The sequence below is a fragment of the Aedes albopictus genome, chromosome 1 (genome assembly GCF_035046485.1).
Source record: "Aedes albopictus strain Foshan chromosome 1, AalbF5, whole genome shotgun sequence".
Lineage (NCBI taxonomy): Eukaryota > Metazoa > Arthropoda > Insecta > Diptera > Culicidae > Aedes > Aedes albopictus.
In genome coordinates this window covers 25,703,704-25,720,913 of record NC_085136.1, presented here as the reverse complement: position 1 = coordinate 25,720,913, position 17,210 = coordinate 25,703,704, and the positions used below count along the sequence as shown (strand labels likewise).

At 44.9% G+C, this 17,210-nt stretch overlaps 3 protein-coding genes across 4 annotated transcripts; 1 reads left to right on the top strand and 2 right to left on the bottom strand.

The window, feature by feature from the left end:
• Positions 1-9,689: 9,689 nt before the first annotated feature.
• LOC109428385 (zinc finger protein 771) lies at positions 9,690-15,598 on the bottom strand. 2 transcript variants are annotated; one of them, XM_062844244.1, is made up of 4 exons: positions 15,447-15,586; positions 15,046-15,343; positions 9,993-10,870; positions 9,690-9,928 (listed from the first exon to the last, which is right to left on the bottom strand). In XM_062844244.1, exons 2-4 carry the CDS (start codon positions 15,199-15,201, stop codon positions 9,730-9,732), a joined length of 1,233 nt encoding a protein of 410 aa, XP_062700228.1. In that variant the 5' UTR covers positions 15,202-15,343; positions 15,447-15,586; the 3' UTR covers positions 9,690-9,729. The 2 variants fall into 2 exon arrangements, with proteins under 2 accessions (XP_062700228.1, XP_019559654.2); XM_019704109.3 differs by having other exon boundaries at positions 15,046-15,598.
• LOC109410939 (uncharacterized) lies at positions 10,904-12,765 on the top strand. Its single transcript, XM_029854689.2, has 2 exons — positions 10,904-11,511; positions 11,586-12,765. Exons 1-2 carry the CDS (start codon positions 11,411-11,413, stop codon positions 12,685-12,687), a joined length of 1,203 nt encoding a protein of 400 aa, XP_029710549.1. The 5' UTR covers positions 10,904-11,410; the 3' UTR covers positions 12,688-12,765.
• LOC115260350 (uncharacterized) lies at positions 12,676-15,032 on the bottom strand. The gene has a single exon (XM_062844245.1). The coding sequence runs from the start codon at positions 13,871-13,873 to the stop codon at positions 12,812-12,814; it is 1,062 nt and encodes a 353-aa protein (XP_062700229.1). The 5' UTR covers positions 13,874-15,032; the 3' UTR covers positions 12,676-12,811.
• Positions 15,599-17,210: the final 1,612 nt, after the last annotated feature.

The window sequence follows — 17,210 nt, the reverse complement described above, 5'->3', positions numbered from 1 at the left end:
TGTCCTTCTGACTAATAGAGTTAATATACTATAGAGGACGAATGTCGCTGCTGTTCCCTTTGTTCTCGTTCCGAAACATGTCGGGTATCTATCTGTCAAACTGCATACTTTTTCGCTTTGACACTTATATCCCTCCCTATCTTCTCCAGCAAGAGATGTTGCGGTGGCGACGCCAGCGACATTCGTCCTCTATAGTTTATTAACTCTATTTTCTGACTTCAGCTAGATTGAGGAGGTACGATCCGAGTGTCTGTTCACCAAGGAGGTGCGGCTCAAACAGCGTCTGTTCTGGCATCCAGCGGCTGAGTAAGAAACGCTGCACCACGCCCAGCTAGATCCAAGGTGGTAGCCCCATCAGCGTGGTCGTCCCAGTGTTGGTTGGGACGTTAAACAGAACTGGCACGATGGCCCTCCGGCGAGACAGGAGTGTTGGCGTAGGCCCAATAAGCCACCCGTAAAAATCCCCATTGCGAATAACATAGGAGAAAATACGACTCGATACAATCGGCAAAGACCCACGCGACGAAATAAGGACTACGATTGGAAACTTGGAACATGGAATTGCAAGTCATTAGGTTTCGCAGGATGTGACAGGATAATCTACGACGAACTACATCCCCGCAACTTCGACATCGTGGCGTTGCAGGAACTTTGTTGGACTGGACAGAAAGTGTGGAAAAGCGGGCATCGAGTGGCTACCTTCTACCAAAGCTGTGGCACCACTAATGAACTGGGAACAGGATTTATAGTGTTGGGCAAGATGCGACAACGTGTGATCGGGTGGCAGCCGATCAATGCAAGGATGTGCATGTTGAGAGTTAAGGGCCGTTTCTTCAACTACAGCATCATCAACGTCCACTGCCCACACGAAGGGAGACCCGATGACGAGAAAGAAGCGTTCTACGCGCAGTTAGAGCAAACATACGATGGTTGCTCGCCGCGTGACGTGAAAATCGTTGTCGGCGACATGAACGCGCAGGTAGGAAGGGAGGAAATGTACAGACCGGTAATCGGGCGAAACAGCCTGCACGCCGTATCGAATGATAACGGTCAGCGATGCGTAAACTTTGCAGCCTCCCGTGGGATGGTAGTCCGAAGCACCTTCTTCTCCCGCAAAGATATCCACAAAGCCTCCTGGAGATCACCCGACCATCAAACAGAAAACCAAATCGACCACGTTCTAATCGACGGTAAATTCTTCTCAGATATAACCAACGTCCGCACATACCGCAGTGCGAATATAGATTCGGATCACTACTTAGTCGCTGTATGCATGCGCTCAAAACTTTCGACAGTTATCACCACGCGTCGAAGTCGAACGCCGCGGCTCAACATCGAGCAACTTCGTAACGTAGAAGTGGCTCAAGACTACGCGCAGCAGTTAGCAGTGGCCCTACCAACGGAAGAGCAGCTTGGCGCAGCTACACTTGAAGATGGCTGGAGGGACATCCGATCCGCCATAGGTAGTACCTCGGCTACAGCACTAGGCTTCGCGACTCCGAATCACAGAAACGACTGGTACGACGACGAATGTGAACAGTTGAAAAACGAGAAGAATGCAACATGGGCGAGAATGCTGCAACACCGTACGAGAGCGAATGAGGCACGTTACAAACAGGCGCGGAACAGGCAGAACTCAGTCTTCCGGATGAAGAAGCGCCAGCAGGAAGAACGAGATCGCGAAGCGATGGAAGAGCTGTACCGCGCTAAGGACACACGAAAGTTCTACGAGAAGCTGAACCGCTCGCGCAGAGGCTTTGTGCCACAAGCCGACATGTGCCGAGATAATCACGGGAATATTCTCACGAGCGAGCGTGAGGTGGTCGAGAGGTGGCGGCAGCATTACGATGAGCACCTCAATGGCGACATTGCAAGTACCGAAGGTGGCGTGGTAACAGATCTAGGAGTATGTGCACAGGACGAAAGACTTCCGGCCCCTGACCTTCAAGAGATTGAGGAGGAGGTTGGCCGGTTGAAAAACAACAAAGCCGCTGGAGCAGATCAACTACCAAGCGAGCTTCTAAAATACGGTGGAGAAGCACTGGTGAGAGCACTACACTGGGTCATTACCAAGATTTGGGAGGAGGAAGTATTACCGGAGGAATGGATGGAAGGTATCGTGTGTCCCATCTACAAAAAGGGCGACAAGTTGGATTGCGGGGACTACCGCGCGATCACACTACTGAGCGCTGCCTACAAGATACTCTCTCAAATTTTATGCCGCCGTCTATCACCGATTGCAAGAGAGTTCGTGGGGCAATATCAGGCTGGATTCATGGGTGAACGCGCTACAACGGACCAGATGTTCGCCATCCGCCAGGTGTTGCAGAAATGCCGCGAATACAACGTGCCCACACATCACTTGTTCATCGATTTCAAATCGGCGTATGATACAATCGATCGAGAACAGCTATGGCAGATTATGCACGAATACGGATTCCCGGATAAATCGATACGGTTGATCAAGGCGACGATGGATCGAGTGATGTGCGTAGTTCGAGTATCAGGGACACTCTCGAGTCCCTTCGAATCTCGCAGAGGGTTACGGCAAGGTGATGGGTTTTCGTGCTTGCTGTTCAACATTGCTTTGGAGGGTGTAATAAGAAGAGCGGGGATAAACACGAGTGGGACGATTTTCAGGAAGTCCGTTCAGCTGCTTGGTTTCGCCGATGATATTGATATTATTGCTCGTAAATTTGAGACGATGGCGGAAACGTACATTCGACTAAAGAGTGAAGCCAGGCGGATCGTATTAGTCATTAATGTGTCGAAGACAAAGTACATGATGGCTAAGGGCTCCAGGGAGGAATCACCGCGCCCGCCACCCCGAATTCATATCGACGGTGATGAAATGGAGGCGGTTGAAGAATTCGTGTACTTGGGCTCACTGGTGACCGACGACAACGACACCAGCAAAGAAATTCAGAGGCGCATTGTGGCAGGAAATCGTTCTTACTTTGGACTCCGCAGAACTCTCCGATCGAATAAAGTTCGCCGTAACACGAAGTTGACCATCTACAAAACGCTGATTAGACCGGTCGTTCTCTATGGGCACGAAACATGGACCCTACGTGCAGAGAACCAACGCGCCCTTGGAGTTTTCGAACGGAAGGTGATGGCGTACCATCTACGGCGGAGTGCAGATGGAAGACGGGACGTGGAGAAGGCGGATGAACCACGAGCTGCATCAGCTGCTGGGAGAACCAACCATCGTCCATACCGCGAAAATCGGGAGGCTACGGTGGGCGGGTCACGTCATCAGGATGTCGGATAGCAACCCGACTAAAATGGTTCTCGAGAGTCATCCGACCGGTACAAGAAGACGTGGAGCGCAGCGAGCTAGGTGAGTCGACCAAGTAGAGCTGCGGACCCTACGCAGAGTGCGGAACTGGAGACAAACAGCCATGGACCGAGTGGAATGGAGGCGGCTACTATGTACAGCAGAGGCCACTCCGGCCTTAGCCTGACCGGTAATAAATAGTAACCACCGTACAGTAGACGTTCGATCGGTGCAAACGGTTTAACCACAGGTTAAACCTTGCAACTATTTAAAATAATACAAATATGTGATTAAACCGTTTGCACCGATCGCAAAAAAAAACTTCGTGTGAAAAACTATAATTTCTCAAGAATAAGACAATTTATATTAATGCTGTATATACCAATCGGAAGAGGAAAAGCCTAGAAATTAAGTGTATGTAATAGTAAATAGTTTTAAGAAAAGAAAAATCGGAAAAAGAGGAAAAAAGTTTAAAGAAAAAGCAGTGACATAACCTAGAATAAGAACGACAGTGAAGTGAATAACAAAAAGAAGATGCTGGGAAACAGGACGAAAACGCAGATCGTCACAAGAAACCAGAGGGTAGCTACTGGCGGATATGAGGAACTGTATCTCAAGCCATAAACGGAAAAACCCAACAACAACAACAACAAGAAACCAGTACATCAAAACGCAGGGCGGCGCGTCCGGCATGAGGGATGCTGGCAGGAAGCAAATAACGCCACCGACCAGGACCCAACGACGCAGTTAGGACGAGCAGAGCAGGAACGGAGCCACAACAAGCAAACCCACAACCGCACACATTCAAAACATCGTGACGGTCTTCGTGGAACCCACAAATGCCGAGCAAATGGTGTTTAAACACCCAGCAGAAATTGCCAAGATTCTCGCGAACATAGGAATAGCCGGATACAAGGATATCCGCAACGTAGGAAGGTTTCGCTTCAGAATATCATTCGATTCAACAGGCGAGGCTACCAAAGTGAACGACAAGAAACTACAGGGCACGGGGCTGAGGAAGTACACCCCCGTAGTGAAGAACGAAATTATCGGGATAATTAAGGATGTCCCGAGAAATTTCTAAGAAATGGAGATCCGAGATAACCTGGACAGCGATCAGGAAGTCACAATAATCGAACGAGTTAAACGCAAGGGAAGAGGAGACGAGCTGCAACCGACGGACAAATCACCTTCAAGGGGAAGGAGCATCCGGAAATGGTGCAAATCTACGGAGTGCCCTTCAGAGTGGAAATTAACGTCTTTCCCATCAAGCAATGCTCAAATTGCTGGATGTTCACCCACAAGACCAAAGACTGCAAGAAGACGAAAAAATGTGAAAAGTATGGAGGGGAGCAGCACGAGAATCAAGATTGTGGAGCCCAACCGAAGTGCATAAACTGCAGAGGACAGCACCCCGCGGATGATCGGGAATGCAAAGAAAGGATACGTCAACGGAAGATAAAGGAAGCGATGCAGAAAAAACGGATACCGCTGGTGGAAGCAGCGCAAAGATTTCCGAAGGAAAGCAACAGTTTCGCGCTGCTAGCCAGGATGGACGAATTCCTGGAGCTAGAAGACATCAGTGATGACAGCGATGATGAAAGAGGCACCCAATCAGGAGAAGGTAAACGAGCAGCGGAAACGGGAAGAAAGTAACACAAACGAGGAAAGCCGGTAAGCAGAACCAGGAAGGAAAACCACAAAGAACAGCGGACGAAACAGGAGAGGAAGTAGAGCGACACAAGGGAAACGAAAACAAGCACGGGGCGGAAATAAAGAAGCTAAAATGAAGAGTGGATCGAATGGAGAAGAACTGGAAAGCGATAGGGAAGATAGTCAGACTGCAAAATGCAGTAAAAGGGGAATTGCGTGAGGCAACCAACTGGCATTGGAAGGACGGATCATCAAAATATGCACAGTTCTGAAGGAGATAGTTAGCGAACTAGGAGAAAACATAGACAGAGAAGACCACAGCGCGGAATAATCAGTTGACATGGAAAATGAGTAAGAAAATCAGAATTTTGCTATCGAACATTCAATCAGTAAGACTACCAGAAAAAAGAGAAGAGCTAACATTTCTCCTATATGAAAATCAAATAGAATTACCGTGAAATATGGTTAAAACCGGAGGAAACATTTAGAATAAAAGGTTACAACTTTGTAAGCAAGCGCAGAATGGAAGGGTACGGATGTGTAGGAATACTTTTGAGGGACGATGTAGAATATGAAGAACTCAAAACCAATCCATTCCTCCCGTTGGAAGTAGTAGGTGTGAAGGTAGTTAACATGCAATTCACAGCTAGTCTACTCGGTGTATGCGCCACCCAACGCGCAAATAGCTAAAGAAATAGAAAAGAAACTAACGGAATTCCTAGAGATGGTCGACCGGCGACAAGAAGAAGCAATTATAACCGGTGATTTCAACTCCCATCATCCGATTTGGGACGACACGAGACAGGCCTGTCCTAAGGGGAAATCGATAGCTACGATGTTGGAATCTTCGCGACTAGTAGTGTTGAACGATGGAACGATGACGACCTGTAAGCGTTCAATAAATAAACCCTTTGATATTTTTGTAGGTGACTATATGCCAAAGAACTTTGTCGAAGACCGCAAAGTGATCCAACGTAGCTTCTGGGAGTCCAAAACAACTGATTTAGGAGGTAAGACTTGACATTTTTTTGATTTTTTTTTGTTTTTCATATAAGTGTGGGCCACCCTACTGGGTGTCCATTGTATTTTGATAAATGAAGAATTTTCCTGCAGCTCTTTTATTATGTTCCACGCAATAAAGTTTTCCTGTATCGTGCTTCTGTTTAGTAACATCTGACAGGCGCTGTTTGAATCCGTAAATATAACAGCCATTTCGTAACCTTTTTCCTTAATCGAATTTATTGCCCTATCTATTGCTAGCAGCTCTGCATTCGTAATGGAATAGTAACTACTAATTTTGTTCTTTTTGCATGCCTATTACAGCTAGTGCAGTTCCCTCTCTAGTTTTCGAGGCGTCCGTGTATAGCTCGACGTAGTTTTTGTATTTTCGTTCCTTTAGCTCTAGGAAATGCTGTTTCATAGAGCACTCCAGTTTGTTTTCTTTTGTTGGTCTTTAGCTATAGCTTTATAGTTCTATTCTGTAGCTGACGTATCTGTCCGAATACTGCTTCCTTATCAGAAACGGCATGTTTTCGTCCTTTGGGTGAATCTGATGGATCACGTCCGTATGCTTCATTGCTCTGTGCGTTAGAAACGATCCATTGCATTCCTGCGGTCTAGATGCTGTTTCGATAAACGGCTTTATTTGATTCCTGTGAAACGAGCTCTGTATGGCATCCCTCAGTGTGAGCATTCGTTCCTACAGTCTATCGGTAGTTGCCCTGTTTCTGCCTGTATAACGTGTATGGGGGTTGATTTCAGGTACCCCATAGCACTTCTCATATATGCGTTCTGGACCGTTTGTAGTTTTTTGATGTTCGTGTTCGCTGCTCCTCCGAATACCTGTGCTCCATACTCAAGCTTACTTCTGATGACCGCATTTCCTATTTTCACTAATGTTTCTGAGTTGGCCTTGGTTTTCCTTCTGCTGAGTATCTTGATTATTTTGAGTTTTTTTCTGTTCCTTTTCTCCTATTTTCCTCGATATGCTTCCTGAACGTTAGCGTCCAGTCCAGAATGATTCCTAGCTGCTTGTGGGTTTTGGTCTTTTGTTAGTGATGGCGATTTTTTCTCCTGATATCTTTACTGTTATCTTGTCCACATGTTTTAAAGTGAACGGCACTGCTGCTGATTTCGATGGTTTTAGCTTGAGTTGAAGAGTTTGTAGTTTGCAGTCGAATTTATCCAAGAAGCTGTTTGCTCTCTCTTCGATCTCTTCTAACGTCTTTCCTGTAACCATTACAGTGAAATCATCCGCAAATTGTATCAGCTCACACCCTTCTTCTTGTACCTCGTGGAGTTCAGCTGTGTAGATGTTGAATAGTGTGGGTGACAGCGGACATCTTTGCGATAGACCTTCACTGATTGTTGTCTCGATTTCTCCCTCTGTGGTGTTGCAGATCATTTTCCTGTTCTTCAAGTAGCAGTGAAGCCAAGCAACTATTTTTTTTTCGGTATACCTATTTTCGCCAACTGATTGAGAAGTATTTGAGTGTCTACAGAGTCAAAAGCTTGTGTCATGTCCATGAATACTGCTATGGCTATTTGCCCCTTCCCTTGGGCCTCGTGGATTCTGTTTACTACTTAGTTTACGCACGTCGTAGCTGAGCAGTTTTTCCTGAAACCGAAGGAGTTTTTCGGCAGTAGGTTTTCTATCTCCGTTATTTCCACTATCCTGTCCTTTACTGCTCCATTTAGTACTGCATACTGCGATCTCAAAATCTCATAAAACTTATGAAACGCATTTCAAACCTGCTCATGGCCTACTATCTCATTGATGTATACATGAGCAAAAAGACACTCTGCTTGGTACGCCTCGCTGATCTCCTCCGTCCACCACTTTTTCAACCAGTTACCTTTTTTATCCTTTACCACATAAGTTGCCTTACCTATGCTTTCGTCAAACACATTCTGTATCTCCTCAGGGTCATACAGATATTGTGGTTTGATTTCGTTTATGAGTGCCGTTGCCTTTTCCTGGTTTATTCTTCTTGTAGTTTTTTTTTCACTACATATCGGGATATCGCTTCCTATTTCGATGAGAATCGCTAGATGAATGCTTCCAAACTCCTGTTCGTCTACTGTCCAGTTTGCTTTTATTGCGACCCCTGTTGTTGCCAGCGTGAGATCAACCGTTGTGTTCCTTTTTTCTCTGGTGGTTAGGCAGGTGTGAGTACTAGAGGTGTGCAAAACGGCTCACTTCGGTGATCGGATCCGAGTCGGATCAGTCACTCTAATGAACCGGATCTTCTGAACGGATCTGCGGCTCAGTCTTGAATGACCGAACCACTCCGAGCAGTCATAACTTTTCGACACGTGCTTTTTCCGCACGCCAAGCAAACACAGCTAAACAGCGGTGGCTCCGAACCCTCACCACTACAATCGTATACCAACCACGTCTGTTCCCTGGCGAAGACTTCACGTTAACAACGCACACAATGATCAATCGGAAGAGCGCAGATCCGAATGTCCTGGGCGACCTGACTCGAACAACCTAATGCGCAGCTAGTAGGTAATGTGGATGCGGGTATGCCATAACACATTAAGAGAGTGAATGTCGTGCTGGTGTCTGAGAGAATGAGCTGCAAGCAATCCAGAGCGGGAAGCGAACGGTTCTTTTCTCGGGTCTTTCGTACAAAGGCATGCGGACGGGTGATCCGGCTCTCTCTGGAAAAGAGCCACGGTTCGCTCACTCACTGCACGGATCCGGATCTTTTGAACGGGTCCGGATCTGATTGCCCATCTCTAGTGAGTACCGTCATTGAGCAGAGAGAATTTCGACGCTTCTATCAGAGTGTTTATCAGCGCTCCTTTGGGGCATGTTTTTCCCGCTGGATCTTGGACTTGACTGCATCGGCCGACAAAGCTTGTCCCGATGCTTCCATTCCCATTACCATGGGAGCATAGTATTTCGGCAGTCCCATCAGCAGTCGCACTAAAGGCGAAATTCATCTCCGCCAGTTTGTGGCTCGTCGTTACCATGGCATCCACGTACGCTTCGGTTGTTTGAAAATTTTCCAACCGAATCGAAGTAAGCTGTTGTAGCAAACTGATCCGCCGGTAGACTCCGTCATCTTGAAAAGCTTTCTTGAGCTGGTCCCAAGCTTCCCTTGCGTCCTTTGCGGTCATCACCCAGCTGTAGTTGGTCTTCTCCAAGCTAAGACAGATGGTGGCCAACGCCGCTGCTTCGTGTCTTCATCAACGAATTCGCCTTGTCGCGGCTCCACCGCGCTCCACGTGCCTTCCCGGATGAGGGTCATCTTCATCGAGAACGCCCACGTCACGTAGTTCTGTCTTCCCTTGAGCTTCTCCAACGTCAAGGCAACACTGCTTCCGGCGGTCCGCGCGATCCGGCGATCCAAAGCCGCTACGCTTGATCCCGATCCCGTTCCGCTTCCAGCTTCTCCGCCTCCGTTGTTGGCCATCGTGGTAAGAGCTTCAGAACTACTTCTTCAGAAAATCTTCGGTTGAAATAAAACTGCTTGAAAATCTTCTGGCTATGTCCCGTTTCACTGGGCTCATAACCTATCGGAATTGAAAGACTTCTTGATAGGTTGAGTAACGATAGTGGAATGACAAATTTATTAAACAACTAAACATCATGGCATACTACAAATGGTCCAGTCAATCGCGGATTGCTTCGACACCAACAGTTCTGAAGAATCACATCGAAAGGTATCATTCCGAAGAACCTGCTGAGTTGAAGGATAAAATTCTGTGATCAGGATTCTGTGATATAAAAAGCAATGTAAGCACCTTGATTTCCATAGAATACATTTAACAATCGTCCTGTCTTTCTAATTATTTTGCTCGCTAGTATAATAGATTTCCTGGTGATATTCCTCTTTCGTTTGCATTTCTGGCCAGGTCCCATTCCGTTTGTGCGTTTTGTAGTGAGCTCCGAGATTGTGTTTGACGTTGAAGCGCTTGCCGCAAATTTCACACGGAAATTGCGCCACTCCCGTATGAACCACCGAGTGCAGCTTCAATCCAAATCTGGAATAACATAAAAATAATCTTTGCTTAGTCTATTCACTTTACTCATAGTCAGCTGCCATACTTCCGTCGAAACTTCTTCCCACAAACGTTGCACTCGTGCTTCGGCTCTTCGGTGTGCATCTTTTTGTGTCGCATCCAACAGCTCGTTCCCTTCATCCGTTTGCCACAATCCGGGCAGTCGTAGTACCTCATTATGCTCTTGTGCAGATGCCTGTGCTGCTGTAGACTGTACTTCGAGTACAGTTGCCTGCCACATCCCTCTATCTCGCACACGAATGGCTTCACGCCCAAATGCCGATTCAGGTGCCCCTCAAGGGAGACTTGCGACACCAGTTCGCCGCAGGTGTCGCACACTACTTTAGCAGTCCTCGCCAGTCGGTTCAGTTCGTTTTCTCTCTTGCGATTTCGCTTCTTCTTAGGTTTCCGTTGTTCATCTTCGCTGTCCTCCTCGTCTGATTCCTGTTCATCTTCATACTGATAATCACTGTCCTGATCGTTCTCCTCCTCCTCCACTTCTTCTTCTTCTTTTTTGATATCCAACGGAAGCTGTTCAACCAAAGCCCCCATAACTGATGCGTCTTCTTCCTCCTCACCACTTTCTTCTTGCAAATATTCCTCCTCTCCCGGCGGAACATCAACTTGGCTAACTTGAAAGATTTCTTGCTCCGTTTCTATGGTAGTTGTGGCCCCATCTCCACCGTCAGTCGAGTTTACCAGCATCACAGCCTGACGTTGTTGGCTTACCCCCTTGAACAGCGATTCAATCAGTCCGGCAACTTTGTCCCAACGTTGATCGTCTGCAACAACTATGGGACCCGCACCAGAACCTTTCCGCATAAGCAGTTCCGTCTGTTGGCAAATTTCCTGGAAGGTTACGATCGTATCGACCATCATCCGGCATGTGCTGCACATTCGGGTGACGGGATCATTCCGGTGAGGCTGAAGTGGAAGATAGAGACATTCCAATCTAAAAGGACTAAGGCACTAGTAGTTTGAATCCTACAATAACACGTGTCCACATCGGCGTTTTTTTCAGTAGATGGTCTTAATTAAAGATCGTTAAAAAAAAGTGAAGACGTAGTCCTACGTCAAAATCCGAACTCATGGGTATGATTTATGCCTTGGACAGACTGGTGGTATACGTACCATGGTACAATTATCTTGAAACGAGTTCTATACTAATTATTGTCCATTCGATAGAATTCCAGACTGAGGGCGCAACTGTCCTGGTTCTTGTTTCAGTTGCGAAACACACACCAGTAAAATTCTTCAACAACGTGTTATATTACATTCAGGGTTATATTTTCTCAGAATATAAATTAGGATAATTCTGGTTGTTGAACATCTTCTATTCACAATCTGAGATATTTTTTTAATATCAGACACAATTATAAACATAAAAAATACTAAGAAAAGCTTCATATTTAAAATATTTATGTTATTCAACTTTAAATTTGGGTAATATTTATTTGCTATTTGATGATGTTTCAATCAGCGTGTTGTTGTTGTTGCCGAAATCAGTTCAACCAATCAGCATCTTTGTTTTTGTTTTTATTTGGAGCAGTCGGAGGAATGGATGGGTAAGTTTGTGATTTTTTTTCTGAAAATCTTTAGTGTTTTTAATATTAACAAGTTATTTTATTCAAAATTACAGCGAATACGAGTCCGAGGAGTACCTCGAGGAAGAGGAGAATGCAGACAAGGAGGGCCAAGAAGGCGACCAAACTGGCGATCCTCTTGTTGCATCCCAAATGGACGACAACAACTCCAGTGCTGATAAACACGCCGAGGACACGGATATGCCATCGGGAATCAGGTATGACCCTGACTTATCCGATTCAGACGACGAAGGGAGACAATCCACGTTTTCCTTCAACGGAGTCTTCGTTCAACGTCTATATAAAAGTCAGCTACGGCCCAAGGAATTGAGTCAGGGATGCGTGCATGGAAATTCGTTGGATGAGGTTCTTCAGTGCATGTGGAAGCACGCCAGCAAACTGGTTCGACGTGAAGTTCAGTTTCAAGACGATGTTCCATGTTGGTCCGAGAAGCAGGTTCCCGATTTCGCGGACGTCGAAAAGTTCGTTTTACTTCAAGATACTGTTAAAAAGAAAGTCTATCAGACTTCTGCCATTGGAAAAAGGCTGCTGACGTCATGGAGAAACAAGTCCATTAAGGTACTGGTTCATGTTTATTCTACCAATGTTGGATCACTGGGACAGTACCAACAAGTTATGCGGAAACTAATTGCACCTCAAAACCCTGACCGCTCTGGAGCCCATTCAACAAGAGATGACTCGGGATTAGCAAACGAGCTTCGAACTAATCATCCTCACATTGAAGGGCACTTCAGTTCGTGGTTGCTATGGGCAAATCTCATCAACTCATCTCCAGCACACAACCGTGATCAGATGGCTCACGCCGACTCCCCTCCTTTGGAATTGTCCAAATACTTTCGTTGGACTGGCGTGTCAGAGGCTGCACGGCTGCAATCAGTTCATCGTGGCATGGTAGCTGCCCAAACAAATAATGATGCGTGGTGTCGTGACATGGACGAGCTTTCCAAGGACCTGAACACTGCTCTGAATATTTTGCATGGAATTCAACGAAAAATGGAAAACCTGTCAGCCAGAGGATCGAATAGCTCTGAACTATTTGCAGCCATGGAATCTGCAACACGACCGGAGGAATCGAATTTCAGTCTCCAGATAGCCGAGAGGGTAACTGACTGTGAGGATGTCGACCATGCGGAATAGTTAACAAAATCAGTTCGTAGTGCAAAAGTATCACCTGTACCTGCTTTCAAAGCTCAAATAAAACAATCAATGTTTAAATTTTATCTTTTTTTTATTATGCTTTTTTTAACATGGCTGATGGTTTTCATTCAGGGGTAATATTAAAATCTAAGTATTTCGGGTCTTGAGCAAGTCCTTTCTCGGGAAGAAATACGCCCCCCGGCAAGTATCCACAGTTTTCAAATGTTTTTTTACACTCATAATTTTTGAACGCATTCATTGACGAACAAACTTCTTTCAAAATTGATCCTTTTTCTTGATAAGTTCTTCTTAGGTAAAACTTGATTTGGCCAAACACTATCTCAATGGGGTTGAAAAACGGACAGTATGCTGGTAGGAATATAGGGATGATGCCAATTGAACGGAAATATCTCACAATATTTGCATCGCAATGAATTCTAGCTCCGTCCAAAATCCAAATGGAATGCATGCCTGGATATCGTTCAACATGGGTATTATTTAGAGCAAAATTCCGACAACAGCTAAAAAAGTTTTGTCTGTTAAAAGTTCCTTCAACCCAAAAGCTATCCAGCATACCGTTCATTCCAAGAAAGCATAGGAAAGACACCCTGGGCTTTCTGCAAAACTCCCCACGGTAAATAAGCTTCTGTCCAACGACCCCGTAGCCTTTTTTACGCAACATATCTTTGTTGTCGAAGCTTACCTCATCCAGAAAAACCAGGTTATAAATGTCCCATGGTACCGACAGCATTTCCTTGACAAACCGGACTATTTCATCCTCCCGTATCTGGATAGCCCTTCTTTCGATGGTCTTCCAGGACAATCCAGACTCGTGTAATATCGTGCATATAGATGACACACTTATGGACAACTTGAAATTCCGTTGAAACCGTGCCTTCGCTTCATCCAAGAAAAGGAATGGCTCATTCTGATACAGGTTGACTAGCCATTCTCGCATATTCGTGTTGAATTTCTTGAACGCCTGCTCACGTCGCTTCCTCCGAAAAATCCCGTCTGTTTCATACTTGGAGAACCACTCGAATATAGTTGATCGGGATTTGCCGTAAATAGTAGCAAGGTTGTTCTTCGATATTCCGAGAAAAAAATGACCGTAGAGTGCGTGATAAACCGTGTTGCTGCTGGCGTGCTGATGACGAACGTTTTGAATGATGATGTTTGATTCCATGGCAGTTTTTTGATAAATAAATTAAGTTAAGTTTTAGAATTCAACTTAAGATACTTTTCATCAGTCTCGAGTAAACAGAATTGCAAACAAAGCTAAATGTGTTGACAGTGATGATGTCAGATTGACATAGAGACGTCAAAATCTATCGTCGCGAGTAAACGTCGCATCGCAACTCGCGCCAGCGCGGTCCGGTTTAGTGGCGGCCCGACAATATTATCATCAGTCAAGACAGCCTTGTAATAATTTTCTTGACAACTTGTACCATGGTACGAATACCACCAGTCTGTCCCTGATATTATATCGGGAGTAATTCGCGAATAGGGCGTAACTAACAAACCAATAACAATGCGAAAACAAAAACCGAATTTTGCTGATCAAATTTTAATTCCTATTTTGAAGTAATACAGAATAATTCAACTTAAATAAGGTTAATTGATACAGTTCTGACATAGTTTCTTGTTTTTCTAAGAACACTGCACGAATTTGATATTTTTTGCACTAAAAATTGCGTTTATTTAATTACGCCTGAATTGATAACTGAGAATGCTAATTTCGCCCAATACTATGCGCCTCGAATCGAAATCATTTTCAGAATCGCCTTTTACTATTAGCCTTGTTTATGATTTTGACAGAATTTCGCCATTTGCTTTCGCCGTGTTTACGTTTTGATTTCAGTTTCGCCTTCTACTATCGCCGAGTTTACGTGTTGATATCAGTTTCGCCTTTCACTTTCGTAAACAAAACACCAAACAAAACAAAGGAGTAGAAGGCGTAATTCTTGTTTTTGTTCGTTTGGAATAGAATGGGATTACGCCTTTCACTTAATCAGTGATTTTCAATAGTTAGAAAAGTGATATCAAGGAAACTTTGTGAGCATTTAGAAGACAAATCTAGCTTCTTTTCACTCCTGCAATTACTCAAATTGTGTACATTTTGTTGGTTACGGCTTTTTCGCTAATTATTACGGATATGTACAAGTCCGATAAACATTTCTTGTTGGGGACAGTGAAATCCCATAACGAAACGACATTTCCCATCCCTGGAGTGTTAAACAGGTGAGAAATGAACCCTCTGAAGTAAAAGTGCCGTCCAACGTTCGCCAATCCGCGAACCAATCCGGAACAGGTCGTTTGTGGAATGACTTTGTCCACTAACTTGCTGCAACACCTTACCTTGATTCCGGTGGCGCGAAAGATTCGCTTCTTCCAGGGCGATCCACGGGAGAATATTTCCTGCAAATCGTTCTTGGGGTATTGCTGCATGCACAGACGACAAAGCGGGGAGCGTCGGGTGTAGGTTCTCTTCGCGACCGGTGATTGTTCGGTCATTGCAATCTGGAAATACTACAGGGAGAGAAATCGAAAAATTTGTTGTTTTGGTCCACTGCGTCGGACGACTCACGCAAAAACGCCTTCGCTCAAAAATGTGTTCGGCCTGCACATTTTTAGTAAACATCCATGCCGCACATGACTGTGTTGGAGACACACATTTTTTTAAAATTGCTCGTACGCTCACATGAGCATGTATTTTGCAATAATTTCGACATGGCAACCTCACTGGGTTTATAAACCACCTTCAAATACCGAAAAATATTGATATTTTGCAAAAATGTGAGCGTATGAGCAATTTTAAAAAATGTGTGTTTCCAACACAGTCCCTGTGCGGCATGGGCGTTACTCAAAAATGAGAGCTTTTATTTTAGAGAGCTGATGGTTTGTTTATCAATTCTTTTCGCTGACTGATTTTAGCATTGGGCGATCGTGCGTTTCGGAATCGATTACGTCTGTACTTCAGAAAAATCTTTTTAGGTCGAATTTTCTGGTCAATGTGGCTGCACTGAACAAAAATCTCCGTCACAAATTGAATGAAAACTGATCAATTCTAGTGGCAAAACACTGTGCAGGGCGCTGTAGCTCCGAAGCAATGGATCATTGCGAAGACCACATTATCAAGAAGACTTGCAGCACTGCTGAAAATCGGGAGCTAGCAGTGCCTCCCCGGATGAAGGTGGCACTATTCATGATAGTGTGTGTAAATTTTCATACTCGCACCAATACACTCTTACACTGGGAAAAAATCTTCATTCCTTCTATGTGTCCGGGACATGGATTTTTGCAATGGGGGTAAGCAAATGTTTTCCATTAGTGCGACTCATACTTTTGATGAGGCACCATACAGCAGCGACTCATACAATTTAGAGCACATACTATTCATGTGCTAATTTGCCTGCGTAATCGGGTATTGGTTGCATATACTTTGGATGTTGTGGTAATCGCGTGCTTGAGCGTGCGTCAAAGACTAAGCGCTATACTGCCACGTTGCAGAGTGCATGTGGGCGATCGTATAGGCACAGACAAACAGACGTAACACTTCGAACATTTTTCGATTCAAATCATAGTCACGGAAACATATTCGCCCAATGCTAGAAGGACTAAGTTTGGCCGACCACCAACTAGGTGGCGGTAGTGAGCAAACGTCAAACTCGAACAAAAACTATGCGAGCGCCACGGTTGGGCAGTTGGCCAACTATCAAATTTTGAAAATGACCATTAAATCGGTGTACGATGAGAATTATCAGAGTGTTACGTCTGTTTGTCTGTGGTATAGGACTACTCAGGTGCGCATGGATACGAGTGCAGTGAAGAATGTTTTTTCAGCATAAGCACATGAATGAGTAAGGCACTCGTCACCACAGATGTGGTTTGGCACATGGATATTTGCCATTAAGTATAAGGCAATTTTCCTGAGTGTTCGATCATTGAAACCGACTTTTCCGCTACTCACCGCATCAAAACAAAAGCGCCACCGTATATGGACGGTAACACCATAGACTAATTTCAAGACCTCGATGTACCAAAGAAAACCATTAATAATTTTCTGTGCCCAGTCCGGTACCCAATAAATATTCATTACCGTGTATTTTTTTCCGTGTAAATTGCCTTTTGTGTAAATTATATTTAGCGTGTTACACCGATCTGACAGCTCTGACAGTAAGGGACTAAACATAAATTACGTAAAGTGGGTACCGAGGATTATTCACAATCTGCGAACTTGACTGCGGAAAAAATCGTGACCATGACGCCGCTGGTAACACAGTGACAGCAGTCGAGTTACGTCAAACACACAAGGCTACGGTGGCGCTATCTGTTCATTTAATAGCGGCCGTTTTATAAAACTAAGTTATTATGTGATCCATTGGGTTCATAATCAGAATCTACGCCCTAAAATTAGTCGAAACCCAAAATTTCATCATTTTTGGTGCTCGCCAAGCATGGGAAAACTCATTCGCTCACCCGAATGCCGGCGATGCAAACTAGCAAAAAGAACGCCAACAACC

Bases quoted from the DNA above. Each gene is read 5' to 3' on its own strand.
- LOC115260350 (XM_062844245.1), bottom strand. From the start codon at position 13,873: ATGGAATCAAACATCATCATTCAAAACGTTCGTCATCAGCACGCCAGC.
- LOC109410939 (XM_029854689.2), top strand. From the start codon at position 11,411: ATGATGTTTCAATCAGCGTGTTGTTGTTGTTGCCGAAATCAGTTCAAC. The intron at 11,512-11,585 runs GTAAGTTTGTGA...TCAAAATTACAG, and splicing joins GCAGTCGGAGGAATGGATGG to CGAATACGAGTCCGAGGAGT.
- LOC109428385 (XM_019704109.3), bottom strand. From the start codon at position 15,201: ATGACCGAACAATCACCGGTCGCGAAGAGAACCTACACCCGACGCTCC. The intron at 10,871-15,045 runs GTAAGGTGTTGC...CTTCCACTTCAG, and splicing joins TTCGCGCCACCGGAATCAAG to CCTCACCGGAATGATCCCGT. The intron at 9,929-9,992 runs GTATGGCAGCTG...ATGTTATTCCAG, and splicing joins GGGAAGAAGTTTCGACGGAA to ATTTGGATTGAAGCTGCACT.